The sequence below is a fragment of the Ictalurus furcatus genome, chromosome 17 (assembly GCF_023375685.1).
Source record: "Ictalurus furcatus strain D&B chromosome 17, Billie_1.0, whole genome shotgun sequence".
Taxonomy (NCBI): domain Eukaryota; kingdom Metazoa; phylum Chordata; class Actinopteri; order Siluriformes; family Ictaluridae; genus Ictalurus; species Ictalurus furcatus.
In genome coordinates, this window is record NC_071271.1 from 13212031 (window position 1) to 13230074 (window position 18044).

Consider the following 18044-nt stretch of genomic DNA (forward strand, 5'->3'; position numbering starts at 1 on the left):
GGGATAGTCCCTGTAAAACAATTTCTGTGTCTAGATACACAGTTCAATTACAATGATTTATTCACTTTTAATCACTAGCGTTACATTTCTCAGGGGTTCCAATATAACTGCTTGAATAAATTAGTCTCATCCCTAGCAATACTTCTGTCATTTATATTTTTTAGGATTACATTTACTTTAATTGCACAGCAATGAAAGAGTGCCGGTAGGGGAATCTCATGGACCTTACTTAAAACATAGTAAAAGTTTAATTTCAAAAGATTTTATTGGTATAAAATCTATATAATATAGTTTCCCTAAATGTAGTGTTTATCCCTGATATCTGAGTGTGGTCAGAGGGGCCATGATTAATGATGCATAGATATATAATGACCCTCTGACATCATTAACATGTGATTTCAGTGCACATGCAATGTTGGGGGAAAATGAACTGAAAGCTACTGAACACTGCAGGAACTACTGTACGGTCAGGTCTCCTCCTATCTCAAAGTGTAGCCGTTCATGATAGTTTGCTTTGAAATGTCAGCAGTTTAATATGTACCACTGCTTTACAGTTCAGTGAGTGTAATGATTGGATTACCTTTGGTTTAAACATGTGTCTAATACAATCCCATTTTAGAAACAAAAAAATGGAGACAAAAAAATTACCATTTATTCGACAGGTGTGCAAAAAATCTGAAATCATTATCGTTTTTGTTACATGTTGAATCCAAAGCAAACTGGATTATGCAGATCACCAGGTCAACATATGGTTTTCAGATACATCCCCTTTTTTTCTTAATGAGCAGTGAGCAGGCTTACCAAGGTCTGGTTTATCCTTTTTGAATTTGTGTTATGGCCATTTGCCTGCTGTTTTACATTTTCTGTCTTGTAAGGGTTCAGTCCTTTGGGTCTTTGGTTTTGGACATCTTAACAGTTCTCTGTTCTCTCTTCTTGGCTTAAGGATCACTCTTAAAGCCTCCATATGGTTGTGCAGACCCTCTCTGATGTCCAGTTACATTAAGTGTACCATGTTGGATTGAGTTTAATGCCTCAATCAGAACTATATTTTGGTGCTCTCAGCACACATTGTTGAGATCTCAAATTCTATATGGACACATCACAGCATGGATCAGAATAGAGCTCATTTAAGGCCACATCAACATATTAAGCTCAAAGTACATAAAGTCTAATGAGGAACTGACGAAAGAATTTTAATTGTGCTACGCCCTCTGATTTCAATAGTGCTATGAAATATAGCACACAACATATTTTTGTATGGTAATTTCTAGTAATCACCACTATACCACAGTAGATAAATTATTTCAATAACAGAATATTGGCCTCAATGGGTTAAAGATCCTGTCCCATCCAGAATGTTTGGAATGTATGGGCAAATTGACTGTTGTATTTGTTTCTCATATTTTGCTCAGTGTAATTAGGACTGGATTCTGAACATCTTATCTAGTTATCTAAGCAAAAAAAACAACAACAAAAAAACTGACACCCCACCCCACAGTGTGGATCTGAGTTTGTGCTAAATGGTGTTGTCCAAAATCATATTGTTAAACCTCAATTTGTTAAATTCATTAACCCCAATTTGACTCCTACATTATACTGACATCATATACAATAGACATTTTGTGCTTTAACACACCATTGGCACTGAAACATATTGAACATCCTTAAGCTATAGTTAATGGTGCATTCAGTGCAGTGCTTATGCATGGTCACATCCAATGTAATTGCAAGCACAACTATAAACAATACACCACACAAATAAATACAACATTGATATAGAGTAAATTAATCCTTTATGCTCTCTATACATTACTCTTCAAAAGTGTGGAATTACAACTTAAAAGTTTGAAATCAGTATTTTAAATAACATAAAATCCATTTTGTTGTGAGTCCATAAACTGTAGATAATGTTAAGACAGAAGCTGTAAAACAGTATATGATCATTTACTGATGTGTCAGCATGATCTACTGTATAGCATCACTATATATTACAACAAAATTCAAATCCAAAATGCTATATATTTGAACAATGGAGATCAAATCCCAAGGGAGGCTTTATGGAGAAGTTGCAAAATATGTATGGTGTAATTGCTGTATATTACTTATCATTTAATAGTATTTTTTTCCCAAAATACTTGAATGAAACAAGCCATCTTATTGCCTGGCTTATATAATTTAGATCTAGATTGTATACATTTATAAGTAATGACATAATGATTTTTAAATAAAGTATGACTGGTGTCTCCAAACTTTTGAACAGTGGTGTATATTTACAAATTCTGAACTTATTAAATCAGGATGATATTTGCATATTAACTTGAAAGTTGGAAATATGGTTGTATAGAAAAATAATCTCTTTGTGGTTCTTAGAGACAGTGTATGACTCTAAGGTGACAGACAAACATCAGATTAAACAATACAATGGTGTTATGCATCTTGTCTTAGCTGTCAGTCCAGTGGGACCCTATGTTGCTGGGGCCCATCTGATACTGGTACACCGGTTCTCTCAATGATGCAGGGCTTTGGGTCGGGTAGGCTGAGAAATCCCTGTGGACTCTCAGAGGTGACCCAGGTTTCCTGTGGTACAGTGGCAGATGGGCTGATTTGTCACATGAGGAAGCACCAGCAGGGGGCGAGGAAGAGGAAGACAGCACTGGTGGCAAAGCCCGCTGTGTACCAAAAGACACCAGGTCTGGAACCTGAGGTGCAGCTTGTGGCCGTTGCATAGATGCCGAGTGATGAGAGACGATGGATGTAGTGGTGGCTGTGCTTGTTAAGTGGGCACTAAAGGGCTGGTAGGGCACAGCCTCAACATTCTGCATACCATAGCGAGGATAGGGCTGCACCGATGCCCACATGTTGCAGTTCATCGAGGGTGGAGGCATGTCCTCGGTACTAGCTACACCTACAGCTCCTGCATCACCATCCATTCCTCCATACATGCAAGCCTCTCTAGAGCCCAGTGCTTCACCACAGTAGGGGTGAGACAGTAAAGAGGGCTCATAGGAGGAAGGGGAGCGGAAGTAGTGCTCCTCTGAAACAGCCGAGGGTGCCGTGTCAAGGTAGGGCCGCTTGCAGCCCAACTCCAAATGTCTGTTGTTATCTAGGAATAGGCACAGTTAAAAGACATAGATTGCAAAATTTATTTTAAATTAAGTATATTAATGTTTGTAAGAACTTGGCTCTGAACTGATATTATATTGTATCTCCATACTGATAAACATATAAAGACAGGTTTTACCAGACCCTATACTGCAGTACCTCTGTGCTTAAAGCAATGGTAAAGCAGGCTGGACTCTCTGCCAGAAGGAAATGGGTTGGATAGAGGCTCCTGTGGGTCAGAACCGGACAGGGCGATCCCACTATCATACTGATAATGAGAGTGGACCTGGGGGTGACCAGTCAGTACCCCTGCATTTAACTTTCCAGCCAGATGGGTATGTGATGTGATGAGCCGTTGCCTTGCCATGTTTTTGGAAATCATTGGGTAGTCTTTCCTGGAAATATGTGCTCATATTCAGAAATGTATTTATATAGCATTTTCAAATTTGCTACATTTTATTTACTGGTATGTCACTTTTAAAAATATATGTTTTTACAGTACTCACCCTTGGAGTCTGGACACTCTGAGCTCTCCTTCATCACTACCACGAAAACCTTTGGCAAAGGGATTGTTCTCGATCTTTAACTGGGTAATCTACAAAAACATGATAGCCTTAGGTTTGTATGTGGTTTTTTTTCTTTGTGTGGTAATTATGCATCACATCAAGTAATCTTCTTGTGCATAATTTGATGTCCTTAGCCATGTGAATATGAATGTGACCTAGTATTTACCTTATGGTTTTGATAGGATGTCACAGAGATAAATGAGGTTTCATGAAACACATGTGTGCAGTAGGCCGTGTTCTTAGAACCAAAGGCGTTGTTCTCATCTGCTTTGACAATGTGCAACCTGGGCTGGTATTTGTGCATAGAATTCAGGATGATCTGGGAGTAGAAACACATTGTCATGAATCTGTCCCAAATAAATAGAAGAGAGAGTTAATTTTGTGGATTCTGCTAATGCATCCTGTGAGGCTTGGGCTCATCACTGAACGTGGAAGGGTAGCTAGAACAAACCCTAAACTGGGTAGGACTTCACCTGTAGTTTATGACATAGTAGCTATTGGAACATTATTCAGATTTAATATGTATAATATTTCCAATAACAGGTGGTTGTCAAGCATTTTGTTGTAATTATTTGCTAAATACTGATCAACAGGTCCTGGTATATACAGAAATGACCTAGCTATCAGAGCAATGAACAGTTTAATTTTGCTGTAAATAATGTTTATAGATGTATTAGATTAGCTGCTAGTAGCATATAGTAGTTATTAAAATAATCATCAATAGTTATATAGTTATTAAATACTTGTTAGATAGTTATTAAAATAATCATCAGTTATCTGCAGGACAACCATTTCATTGTTTTCCCTCTCACTTGCTTTTTGCCACAATGCTGGCCAATGAGGATTACTATAAATCAGCTGTGCTCACCAATTAGCAAATCAGTATAAAATCTACAAAATGTGTTTTTTACTTGAGTTTGTCTAAAACATCAAAGAAAGAGTAGGAAATATACTCAAACTCAAAAATGACCTCCATTAGTTCAATAAAAATATCATGGTGAGGAAAAACTTCACTCTAACACTGAAATTTACATACACTACCAATCAAAAGTTTAGACACACTCATTGGTTTTTGTTTTTTTTTCTCCACATTTTAGAATAATAATAAAGTCATCAAAACTCTGGAAAAACACAAATGGATCTATGGGAATTATGTTGTGATTAAAAAATCCAAAAAAATTTTTTTTAGTATTTTAGCATATATAATATATTTAGTAGACCCCCTTTTTGCCTAGAATTTCCAGAAATGTATTCTTGGCATTTTCTCAACCAATTTCTTGAGGAATCCCCCTGAGATGCTTTCTAAACAGTATTAAAGCAGTTCCCACCTACACTGCACACTTATTGGCTGCTTTTTTTTCCCCTCTCCAAGTCATCCATTTAAAAAATTAATTAAAGTTTTCTAATGAAAGAAATGAATATGTTGGTACAATTATATTTTTGTCTACAACACCGATTTCAAAGATTTATCATACACCTTCAGATCAAACAATTTTTAAGATCATGAGAAACATTTCAATCAGGTGTCTCCAAACTTTTGACTGGTAGTGTATATAGGTGGGAGTTTCTACAAACAATAGAAAACAGACTGTTCATAGTTCCATATAATTTGGAAGGATCTATAAATGAATATGCAGACTCTTCCACATTATGTTGCATTGTAAGTAATCCAATTTGTGTGTGTGTGAGAGAGAGAGAGATGGTAGGCCACTCTGGCACCAGTCTGCTCAGAGGGGCCGTTTGTTGGATGCTTATTGGAGCGTTAGTTCAGGGTCAGCCACAGCACAGCTGTGTCAGGGCCAATGAGCATCAAAGTCATCTCTTTTATTACTCCCTGAGCTTCTCCCTTCAGATGAGTCACAAACTCCAGTGTGTAGAGATCGACGTTAGGTCAACCCGAGTGTCCCACTACCCACACACTCACTCTTGCAAATGATGACAGTAGCCACCAATTCAATGGCTCAAGTGTATCAGCGGTTGAATGCAGACATGTTACCGCATGTGATGCATCGACAAACCTGGGTAAGTTTATTGACCAAACTCTCTGATTACGTTTTCTGTTTTCTTCTGACTTCAGGTTTCCATTCTTTTCCAAAAGTATTAGAACAGCAAAACCAATTCTTTTGTTTTTGCTGTACACTGAAGAAATTTGATTTTGAGATCAAAAGATGAATATGAGATCAATATTTCAGCTTTCATTTTCTGATATTTATATCTAGATGTGTTAAACAACTTAGAACATAGCACCTTTTGTTTGAACCCACCCATTTTTCAAGTGATCAAAAATATTGGAACATTTGACTGACAGGTGTTGCTTTTTGCTCAGGTGTGCCCTGTTAGATTAATTGTTTAAACAGTGTGAAGACTGCATTTGTTGTTAAAAAGGATAAACCAGCATGAAGACCAGAGAGCTGTCTATGGCAGAAAACCAAGCCATTTTAAAGCTTCTAAAAGAGGGAAAATCAGAGCCATTGCATAAGCATCCACAGGACAGGAGTGAAGGTATCACAATCCACAATTCAAAGAAGACATTTTGAGCAGAAATATAGAGGCCATACCACAAAATGCAAATCGCTCATCAGCAGTAAGAATCAGAAAGCCAGATTGGAATTCGCAAAGAAATAGAGATGAGCCACAAAAGTTCTGGAACCAAGATTAACCTCTACCAAAGTGATTGAAAGGCCAAAGTGTGGCGAAAGAAAGAATCTGCTCATTAGTCAAAACGTACAAGCTCATTGGTCAAGCATGGTGGAGGTAGTGTTATGGCTTAGGCTTGCATGGCTACATCTGGAACAGTCTCACTAATCTTTATTGATGATGGAATTCATGATGGTAGCCGCACAATGAATTCACTAGTCTATAGAAACAGTCTGTCTGCCAATTTACAGAAAAATGCATCCAATCTAACTGGGAGGAACTTCATTATGCAGCAAGACAATGACCCAATATATACTGCCAACACAACAAATGACTTCATCAGTAGAAAAAAAAGGGTGCCAGTTTTAGACTGGCCAAGTCAATCAACAGACCTTCCTGAAGGAAGAAACTCACAAACACAAACAACAACTGAAAGAAGCTGCAGTACAAGCCTGAAAAAAGCATCACAAAAGAAGAATGCAACATTTTGGTGATGGCAGTGGGTCACTGGCTTGAGGCAGTATTGGATATGCAACCAAATATATTAAGTGTTATTTATTTTAATTTACTTTAAGACTATTTGTTCCAACAATTCTGATCACATAAAAATTGGGTGGTTTGCCACCAAGAGTGCCATGCTCCAAGTTGTTTAACACATCTAGATGTAAATATCAGGAAATGAAAGCTAAAACTCAAATCTATCAGGTCATATTCAACTTTTGATCTCAAACCCAAATGTCTTCAGTGTATAGCAAAAACAAAGGAATTGGCTTTGCTGTTCCAATGCTTTTGGGGGGGACTGTACAGTATATGCTGATTAAGTAACCTTCTTGTTCCATGTAATAATACAGTATAGTCCCTGTTTCCAAAGCTGTGACAAATTGTTGAAAGTCTGTTGCTGTTTATATAGTTTTCTCAGGGTCCTACACTGAATTTGGTGTGCTCTCTTCTGATTGTGTACTCTGTACTAGCTAGGCTGCAGTGGCTGCCAGTGTGAGAAGCTCTTGGTTAACCACAGTATCCCTGCTGGTGTGGGCATCAATGGAGCTCAGCAGCCTCTTACTGGCCTCATTACTCGCCCTTATCACTTCCCAGCCACTCAACTAATCCTGACAGACCAAGCCTGCATGAGTCCGACAGGTTATGAACCTAATGAGCTTGCCTCTGATGCAATGACTTTAGACAAGCTATCCCAAAGGCCCTCTGGGCAGCACAGCCATGTTCACACTCCTCACCTCTATTCTGCTCTCCCTTTCCCTTTATCTGAGTCTATCTGGATTTAATCCATTATATGAAGTTTTCATGAAATACAAGCATAGAGCAAATTTTATAGTTGTAGACTAAATCCAGTATTCCCTTCTGTCTAAACTGGTATTGTTCCATCTGTTATGATGATTAGTCTGTGCACATTATGACTAGACTATGATCAGTATATGCAATACTTGTGCTCCGCTTCACATTGTGCCTAAGAACACCCTTACCTGTGAAAAATTACTATAATACATGCCCTCTCGTGGGTTATTTCTATAATAATTGATACAAGTCATCATTTTAACAGAGACTCTTTCAGAAATCCCTTTCAGATTTGTTTATAAATTAGCGGGGGGAAATTCCTTAGCTACTCACTGTAAGAATGCAAATGTTAATCCTAGCTTTCTGTAACTGATGCAGTTGAGTAAATTCTTGACTCCCTAAAACATGCTGTCACTGACTTTTCATCTGTTCTATCTTTTTTGACTCCCTGTTGCACTATATCACTAAAAAGACTAATTTGATTTAAAGCTTCTTCACGTTTTCTGTCATTACTCTTGAGAATACATATCAAACAGTTAAGAAATAGTGTTACAAATATCACAGGAAGCAGGAATTGTTAGAAAATAATGTAAATTAAACCAGGAGGCTAGAGTATAGCAAGGACTCACTGTACGCTTTGCCACTCTGATGGTGTTACCTCTGTGGAAAATGTAGTAATGTATTATTTCTGACACTTGTGTGTTTTATTTTGAAGATTGGTTTTCGGTAATATAATAGCATACAAAAAGTCTTGGGAAAAGTATTATATTTAACTTCAAGATACCTGCAGACACTCTGTTGTCCACATCCATAAGTATTGCAGATGGTGCATCTCAAAAACTAATCTTTGTACGCTCAAGGGAGCTTGCTGGATGGATGTGTTTTATATAAAGTATATTTAATTATAATAATGTACTAATGTGTTATAATGATACACATTTTTTTAGGAAAACACTTACATGTCCAAAAGGATCCAGGTGGTTATTTGTTAATTTTAGCTTCTGAAACGAGACCAGCTGCCTCATCCAGTGAGCTCCTGTTGCAGGAGAGTCAGGGTGGACGTAGAGCCGCCCGGGCATGGCCGGCTCTGCTTTTCCAGCCACCATCCTAAAGCAATGAGAGATTTTATCTGCACTTTAGACAAAACCACAAAGCTGTGGCTTTCAAATGTAGCATTATTTCACTTTAAGGAATCTCTTGCTGACGTTCCACAACCATGCTGTGTCCACAGCAAAGGCCATTTTTCAATGTTACACAGGAAGTCTTCTATTCAGAACAACATTATAGATATACTATAGTCACGCTTATATCCATAGCATTAGAGGAATAATTCCTCAAGACCAGGGGTGACTGCTTTGACTGTAGCCATTGTGTCGCTGAGGAACTCCAGAACCAACACTGGCAAAGACTGAAATCCCAGTCTATCCTGCACATCACTAAAAAATTGGTCATAAAATGTGGGTTCTCTTGAAGGAATGTGCAGTTTAGGGAAAAGAATGGTTTTGTTTTTGAGTGTTCTGTATTTTACACATTCAGTGGGGCCACTTGTTAATACATTTCATGGGTCGCTTTGGTGGCACTGCCAGACGCTCAGGGTCACACAGAGGACAGCATGTATTACCCTGTTGTTCTTAGCCCATTGGTTTTGACAGGCTGCTTGCCAGCAACTTGGAATAATTAACTGTGTGCTAATGACAATTCCCAGAAACAGCTAACATTAAGCAGTGTAGCAGTAGAGTTGTATGGTAATCAGTATTCCCTTAATGAGCGTTTCACTCCAGATTCTGAGCAGTTTAGATGTAATGCACTGATTTTATATTACAATTAAGTAATGGTGACACTAGAGGTGACAAAAACCAGATGTGCCATGCTAAAGACAGATCTGATACAAACTGATGGATCTACTCATGCAAAGATTGCAGATGTGAGTGTAGAGGAGATTTATGTATGGTTCCTTCTTCAAAGGCAAGAGGATAAACACATAAATAATGTGGACATTTTAAAACAGGGTTATATGTGCTAATCTGCAGCCTTACAAACTAGTTAGTGAACTCGGTTACCTTGAGGTGCAAGCTATAGTCTAACCCTCTTTAAAGTTCATAAATACATTTTTCGAACAGCTTACAGTACTATAAAGACTGAAGTGGATTTAGCATTGAATTAAACTTTTATTAATCTCTAGCCAGTTTAGGTGGAGATAGGAAGTAAAATAAGGATGCAGCAAGGGTCCTTGACTTACCATTTGTTATCGCAGAACTTGTAACGATGATCATCAGCTGGAACAATGTCAATTAGGAGGATATACTTCGTTTTTGGATTCATCCCTGTGACTTTTACTTTGTAGCTGGGGAACATCCGCCTCAAAACAGCAAAAACACAAGATTTTTTTTTAATTCAGAGAAAATTAAAGAGTAATAAATAAGTTAACCGTTTTCATTTCTACTTACAGAATTTTATTCCAGCTGACATAAAGAGTATACAATGCACACCTGGTTTGTATCTTTCCATTTTATCTCTTACACAACTTTTTCTAATTTCACTAGTACATTCATAGAGGTTTACTTAGCTATTCTGTTGGTCTAGAGCAAGTCATTTCCTATGAATCCTCTCTGGAACTCATTTTATCTTGGAATAACCATATATAAATCATGGTTACTCTGAGGTGTCTCTTGAGCGATAAGTAATGACTCTTTGGTTTTCGCCAAGTGACCCTTATGTGTAAGAACATCAGAGGAAGAGTTTTATAGGGGAATAAGCAGAACGATCAAATAGCAACTCTACTTCTAGGACACACAAGGTGATCTCACATTTACAGTCATAGTTTGTTGGTATAACGGCTCTGTGAAATATGGTCACAACACAAGAAAAGCCAGGATGACAGACAGACTATGTTAATATACCAGACATTCCAGCCATAAAATACATCAATGGAGCTACTTTCCATGACCCAACTTGAAAAAAAATTTCATCCCATGTGCGTCAAAGTAAGATGCAAAAGGAACTAGTACCCATATAAACCTTAAGTGCTTTTTAATGGCGGTTCAGAATGGACAGCAGTTTATATAGCATGCATGTCACTGGCCTCCAAAAGTTCCACCATAGAGCATCAGTTTATCTGGGGCTTCATTTGACAACAGGTTCAACCAGCAGTCATACATTTATATCTGTCTCTATATTCTAAATAAATGGCTGCAAAAGTGCAAGCTCTCAACTTTGTGTGCAGGAGTAAAGCTTCAAAGGCCCATGGCTGAAGAGTGGCATGTGAAGGGCAGCCAAGATAACATTAGCTCTAATACCCAGAGCGAGAGCTGGGATTGCTGTGAGGTAAGATCAGTGTCTGGTCCAGACCAAGGTAAGCTCTGTGTCTGGTCCAGAGCTGAAATCTAATCATGGATATCAAGCTGGATGGGGTAATCCCATAGAGGTGCTTTAAGCTGTTTGACAATCGGTAACAGAGCTCCCTTAAAATTGTACCCTGAAGCTGGCTGCTACAACTATCTTTTCCCCTCTTGACATTTTCCTGCACTGTGAATTTTTTTTCATTCTTTGTGTCACTTTCTATAATGCTAAAGGGGATACTGTAATGAAATATTTTTTATTTTGGTCATGCTGCTTGCTTTAAATAGCCAGGGAAAGCTTGCATGAATATTATCCAAATTTCCCCAACCATAATCACAAGGTATTTTTGTTAATATTTATGACTTTCTCTCTAGTCTAATGTTTCCACATAGACGTGTCTTCTTTACACTCAACATGTGAATGTGTATGTATGGAATGGCAAAGGATAAGGAGTGTGTCAGCATACGCGTACTGCCAGCTGTTTCATTTAGCGTGTTCCTTCTTTCTTTCTCTCGCACGTCTGCTCTGCCAGTGATCCATCCTGTCTGTGGAAAGCGGCAGCAAAGCAAAGATCAAAAAGATGGGGATGATGGAGCACTGGGCCCCGTTGGAGCCTGGGAGACGCTGATCAGTGCCCCTGAGCGCGCTTGCTGACGGCGTGTGTACAAAGAGATGGCTCACACCGGCCGGCTGCTCTCACTTTCAACAGCCATGACGACGCTGGAGTCTTGGACATGCTCATGCAATAACAAGCCACTGACAATCTCTCTGAGGAGTTCTTCCAGAGTTCAGCTGTGTAGAATAGACATCCTAAGGGTGTGGACTGCTTTCTCACTCATTGATGCACTACTTTTTTGTAATATCTTAAATATCTTAACTGATTCTGCTAAAATATTTGTATTTATTCATGTGGCACATGCCTTTATCCAAAAAGGAAGCCTGAGGCTGTTAAAGGAGCCATTAGATAAACATAATAAATAAGATATTGCAGATAAATATCTTATAAAACATTTGATAGTACTATAGACAACCAAGTAAATTTACAATCTAGTTTTTAAATTTCACAGTATTGTTTGGACTTATTGAAATTATTATGATTTTATGTACAGTGCTGTTTAGGCCATACGAACTGATTTGTTTAACAGATTTGTCTAGCATTTTTCAACCGCTTTTTTTTCTCTAACAAAAACACATTATCTCATGCTGGATCAAATGTTAATGATGCCATAAAGATGCAGTCTTGCTGCTTAAAAGACTGAACAAAAAAGATCGACAATCTATCAAGTCTTTAGACAACTTGTGTTGGAAATATTTAATTTAGCCTGACATGCAGTCAACAGTCAATTTAATTCAGTCAACGCTCTATTGTACAGAGTTTATTGTGATTAAAACTAGAGTCCTGCAGTTCACATTGCATCACTGTCCCCTGTTAGGTATCCTTTTATTTTCCTTCTTTATTTGTATCTATAGAAATTTACATTTAATTATTAATATTGAGCATTTAATGTAGACATAACTTTTCATATTTAATGAAACTTGCATGCACTTTGGTGTTCATTATTCATAACTGTATACTCATGTTCTGCTGTGGCCATCCATACTGCCCTCTAACAATACTGATTACTTGCAACAATACTGACAGAAACAGCTAGCATGAGCCTGTAAAACGAAAGATTACACAGCGCAGACATAGCTTGACACCCTCGGTAACTTAACACTATGATGAGAACTACTGCATGAAATCAGTCCGAGTTTATGTAACAAGATCCATTCACAGAGGTATGTTGGCGATTTCTGCTAAGACTTACAGTTTACAGAATAGATGACAAATACTTCTTAATGAGAATAAAAACAACAAACATTTGTCTTACTTCATCGAACCAAGCCGGGTAGAAAATTTTATGCTAAACCACATAGAAAATGTGTTCATCTATCATAGAAATACTGCCTGAGAAGACTATCTCCCTTGCAGCTGTGTGATAGTCCACTGCTTAGCTCTTCAAAGAAGATTTGTTATGCCCTCTATCAGCTGGATAACGGAGGGCCCATTTTTCACAAGGTTACAGCATTAAAGAAAAATTGTGGTGACCTTATACATTTCCCACATAGAAATCTTGAGAAATGGCAGGCTATGCATGGCAGAAACCATTGACTCATTCTGTGCTTAATGCTCAAGCTCCTGCTCCTAATCCACGTTCTGCATTAAATCTAACACACAAAGCAGCCATTTGTGTTTCCAATTAAACATTCGTGGACACAGGAATTCACCTTTGCTTTATGTGGGTAACTTCATAAATAATTCATGTAGTGAGGATTTCTGTTAAATCTTTTAAAATATTAGAATAAATTTTTCCTCATTGATATTTAATTTGTTCTAATAGTTCAGTACATTTTTTGGTACTTTTAACAACAGATATTGTTACAAAGCAACTATCCGGAAAATAGTGATAATATTTCCCGCAAATTCCCCTTCTCAGAATTTTAGTGAAGGGTAACTCACTCACCTGCCTGCTTTAGTGATGATCATCTCTGTTCCTGATTCATGGAACCTTTTCCAAAGTTCCCTCTCATGAAGAACTACTTTGATGTTCTCGATGTTCTTCATGCACAAAAAATATATAGAAAGAGTAGAACTGAGCTCAATTTTCAGGTTATTGTGTTAAAAAAATATTTAATCTTACTTTATCTGCAAAGAAATGCAACTAGAATTTAATCTACAGGCTGTCCCAAAAGTCTCCATACATAGTGGAAATTAACACATTTCAGCAAAATGTCTTCCATTTTTTGTTCATGCTTAGTTTATATTATATATATTTTTTTTTCAGATAGCCTTTAAGAACGCCTTTGACAAAAGAAGAATGTATTGAAATCATTCTCATGACTGGATCGGGAAGCTGTCGCAAGGTCGCGATGGACTTTAACAGGAAACATGGTAAGCACATCACACACGACACACTTGCCAAGCTTATTAACAAATTCAAAAAGACTGGAAGTGTTGCGGACTGACCGAGAACTGGATGTCCACAAACATCCACTGAGGAAGGCACAACCAACGTGGTGCTGGCATACATAGTCCCCTATATATGGAGACTTCTGGGATGCCTTATATTTCCTAAATTATGTAAAATGCTAATATGCTCACTTTTTTGTAGTTTTTCTCACTCTTAGCAAAATAATGTCACTTTTTTCACCGTATTAAGAAGGCAGTCTAAAGAGTGTCAGAATGTCAGGCATTGTTTTACCTGGTCTACTTCATTGTTGTGGTGGATGCTCTGGGCCACAGGCAAGCCCAGATGTGAGGAGTCAGTAGCAATCTCACCAGACTGTGCCACGGTCACACCTTCATCAGCCACAGCTGAGGCCTTTTCTTGGAGCATCTCTTAAAAAGTAAAAAGAAATATACCAAGTGAGTACCATTATAATTCATAATTTTGTGTCAATATAATAAAATTCCTTTTAAAAAAGCTTTGTGATATATGGTTCATCAATAGTCTAATATTGCTGCTTTCATTGCATAAGAATATATACTAATCATTATGAATGATTAATAATAATAATAATAATAATAATTTAGTCTAAACATAATTAGTGTTTATTACCATCACTAGTATAAGATATTGTTTTAAAAGCGTTTGTTTAACTGACTTAATATTGTTTAACCTAGATTTAACTGATTCAATATGGCATGACAGAGCCAAATCTTTTCACATCCATTATTCTCACTTACAAGTTATGGTAAACTGAGTAAATAATTTATAGTACTTATAAATTTTATTAGAATCTAATAAAAATATTTTATTTTTTACTATAACAGTATTATAAAACGTAATTATTAAAACATAATTAAATATTAATAATGGTATGAAATATATACATGACCCAATGTATAGCTATTAAATTTAGCCAATGTAATCTTTTAGCCAATGTGTAACTATTAAATTAAATAATTAATAAACATTGACTTATTTTACATATGATTTTCAAAATCTACTTATTGAAATGAAGGGTACCTGTGATGTTTGAATGGAAACATGAGCTGATGATGTATGGCTCCTAATTTTGTCCTTGAGAGTGTAGTGATATTACATATATACAAATATTACAGTACACATCGTAAATGCTAAAAAAAATTATTAACATTTACATTCTTAAGAGAAGATGTCATAATATGACCTGGCCTCTTAATTTCATGGAAAAGGTTGAGATCCATTTGTTCTTAAAGTATTGCCTGCCTAAATATTTATATTTCCAACATTACAGCACAGTTTTATGTAAGGAGGCCTAAACACTGCTGATTCCATTAACAGAGGTCACCAACTGAACCCCCTCTCTCACGACCCTTCACTGCTCACACACAAACATCACATAGGTTAGGTTTATAGTGACGTTATCGCCATAGCTTGTTGTCCCTGTGTTGCCTATTCCAACTAGCCAATCGCTCATGTGCTGAAGCCCTATGCCCGTTTTTTCCCTCTAATCTCACACCTATAAACAGTGTGAGTGCACACCCTTCAGATAAAAGGAGAGGAGCAAGATTCCATGTAAACTTAAGCAGACATTTGCAGTGACTAATAAAGATAAGGCCTGACAGCCACAGTGAAGCTGCAGCAAGTCAGCCGTTGACTTTTCCAGTCCAAAATGGTGCCTTTCACTTACACTGTTTAACTAAGTCCAGTGAGCGAGAGCTGTGTTTATATCTCTGTCACTCTAGACATATAATCCGCTAAACTATTCTTGGAAGATACTGCTTTTTGCACACTGGGTTTGGAGAACCTGTAGTCCAAAGTCCTGAGAGAAAAGCCAAACTTACTTACACCTCTTTCCCTGAGGTGCTACAATTGAGTATCAATACCACTTTGTTCTTTGTTGGTATAGTAGGTTGTATTTTTAGAAAGCTGAAATGATTGACAGGAACGGGGGTGATTTTCAGGCTTTTTGAGGCTTTCATTCCAGGTCTGGCTTTGGCTGAATAATACAGGTATGATGCATGTAATTAAGACAGCTCTCATAAATTTCCATCTGGCCTGCCATCTTGCACTGTAACTCTCATCCCCTGTATTGTACTTTAGGCTCATAAGGACACTTAGTTGTAATAGAACTAAGTATCAAAGTTCCCATTCAGTGTGAGTAAATGGATCAGATATTTTTGCCAGTAATTGGTGTATATGAGTATGACTGTCTGTAAATGTCTCAGTTTGTAAATGTAGAACACTGAATTTCCAATTCCATGTTCAGTAACCTTGTCATGATAGCTGGCAAATATATTCGGGGGAAAAATCCTCAAATCAGGTCTGTTAAAATCAGGACAGATTTCTGCTTTGGGTAACTGGTAAATAATTAAATGTTAATCAATGCATTGTAGACCTAAACTTACTAGCTACTATTTATAATAAATAGTTTTATAATATAATAAAGCTGCTATAATAATTTAGTAGTAATCACAATTTTCTATAGTGAAACGATAATAAACATGCATTTGTTGACAGTGTCATTTTTACTATTTTGTTCACCATCAACAACACATTAGATTGCTCTTATATTTTTGTTTGTCCATTTTGTGGATTTAATATAATTAAAATAACACTGACTAATATTTCTTAAATACAAATTTTATTCTGTCTAACACAAAATTAAAGACAAGCTACTCTTTATAACGCAATGTAAATCGAGTCATACAATTAGAGGTCTACTTAAGCATAAAACAATTATAAAATCCGCGAATAGGCCCGGTTTTTCTCTGTCCGTGTTTTACACAGAATGTAGTGTAAAATACAACAAATATTTTACATAAAGTAACGCTATTTATTTAACACTATTAAACATGTAATATTTAATAGTTTAAATTAAACATAGCTTATGGTCACTTAATGTAACGTGTTTGCCTGTAATCGCAGATATATGGAGTCATGTTGAACAAAGTCATTTAATCTGAGGAAGTCTAATGCTACTGAATAAAACTATTTCGTGAATATCTTTATTAAAATAGGAAATTATAACAATGTTCCTAATGCTATAGGCCATTTAGGGAGCATCACACTATTTCGTATTAGAAGCTATTTGATTGTGGATTCATTTACACGTCTTCTTTTTTAAATATCTGAACTCTTTTTAAACGATTTAAACGGTTAGAAGTGATGTAGGCCCAAGTCACGTTCGTATCACATTTGGGCTGTATTTATTTTTTAGTCACCACATTAGACCACACCAGCTGAGTTGGAGGCTGAACACTGAACAGGCCTGCAGCTCTGGTACCAAGAGCTTTTTGACCCGTTTCAACACTATCGCATTTTTAACTTTCCATACAGAAGTGCATTTGATTTTTTTTAAATACATTTATAAAGCAGAATAAGATCTGCTACATCAAATCCGATTAGCTGAATGAACTCCGAAAATTGGGTTGTAGTTCTAGTTATAATTTGATCCATTTGACGAGTTCCAAAACAGCGGATATTCATTCGTGCCCACCAAAGGTGTTATAAATATTACCTCATTAAATCGTCTATTACGTGCTGAATTCCTCCTCCATCTCCTTCCAGAAAACAGGAAAGAGTCCTCGGTGCGATTCGGCAGGAAGTTACGTCCCGGTTAGTGCGCGCGGTCTGCTCAGCATCTCCTGCGTCAAGGCGATATAACGGTTCTCGCGCAAACGCTCAGTGCACCAAAACCCACCGATATTCCCCAAAATGAAGACTCTCAGCTCAGCAGCAGATGCACTGGTGGCTTTGAGCAGAGCTCACTACGCAATGTTTTCTTGAGAATACACAAAGGGGACTATGCTGAACGGCTTGATTTGTTAAGACAGTAGGGGTGAATTACAGGGCTCTCTCACGCGCTCTCCCCCTCCCTTCCGTGTCTCATCGCTGACGTCGCACTCGATGATAATAACACCTATAAGCGGCCCTCAAACTGTTCCTCTGACTTGAGGAACCACAACACCAGCGATTATTCCTCTTATGCAGAAAGCAAGTTATCAATCGAGGCAAAAGTCATGGATCCTTATCTCCTCCCCCATATCAAATTTGGATATGGGCAGTTATGACTAAATCAGCAGCGCAACCTCAAATTAAGAGACGGTTAGAGACTACAGAGTGTTTCAGTGGAAAGTCA

General features: G+C 37.3%; 1 protein-coding gene across 2 annotated transcripts in view; it reads right to left on the bottom strand.

The window, feature by feature from the left end:
* Positions 1 to 1915: 1915 nt before the first annotated feature.
* The window catches only part of tbx4 (T-box transcription factor 4), a 19507-nt gene continuing 3378 nt past the window's right edge, over positions 1916 to 18044 (bottom strand). The window contains exons 1-9 of one of the 2 annotated variants that reach the window (XM_053646603.1): positions 17424 to 17971; positions 14180 to 14316; positions 13442 to 13536; positions 9838 to 9957; positions 8558 to 8705; positions 3835 to 3987; positions 3609 to 3697; positions 3262 to 3497; positions 1916 to 3103 (exon numbers count right to left, since the gene is read on the bottom strand). In XM_053646603.1, coding sequence (XP_053502578.1) covers positions 2442 to 3103; positions 3262 to 3497; positions 3609 to 3697; positions 3835 to 3987; positions 8558 to 8705; positions 9838 to 9957; positions 13442 to 13536; positions 14180 to 14314 — 1638 coding nt within the window. In that variant the 5' untranslated portion in view covers positions 14315 to 14316; positions 17424 to 17971 and the 3' untranslated portion in view covers positions 1916 to 2441. Of the gene's footprint in view, positions 3104 to 3261; positions 3498 to 3608; positions 3698 to 3834; positions 3988 to 8557; positions 8706 to 9837; positions 9958 to 13441; positions 13537 to 14179; positions 14317 to 17423; positions 17972 to 18044 lie in introns of those variants that run through there. The other variant, XM_053646604.1, reaches the window with a different exon arrangement.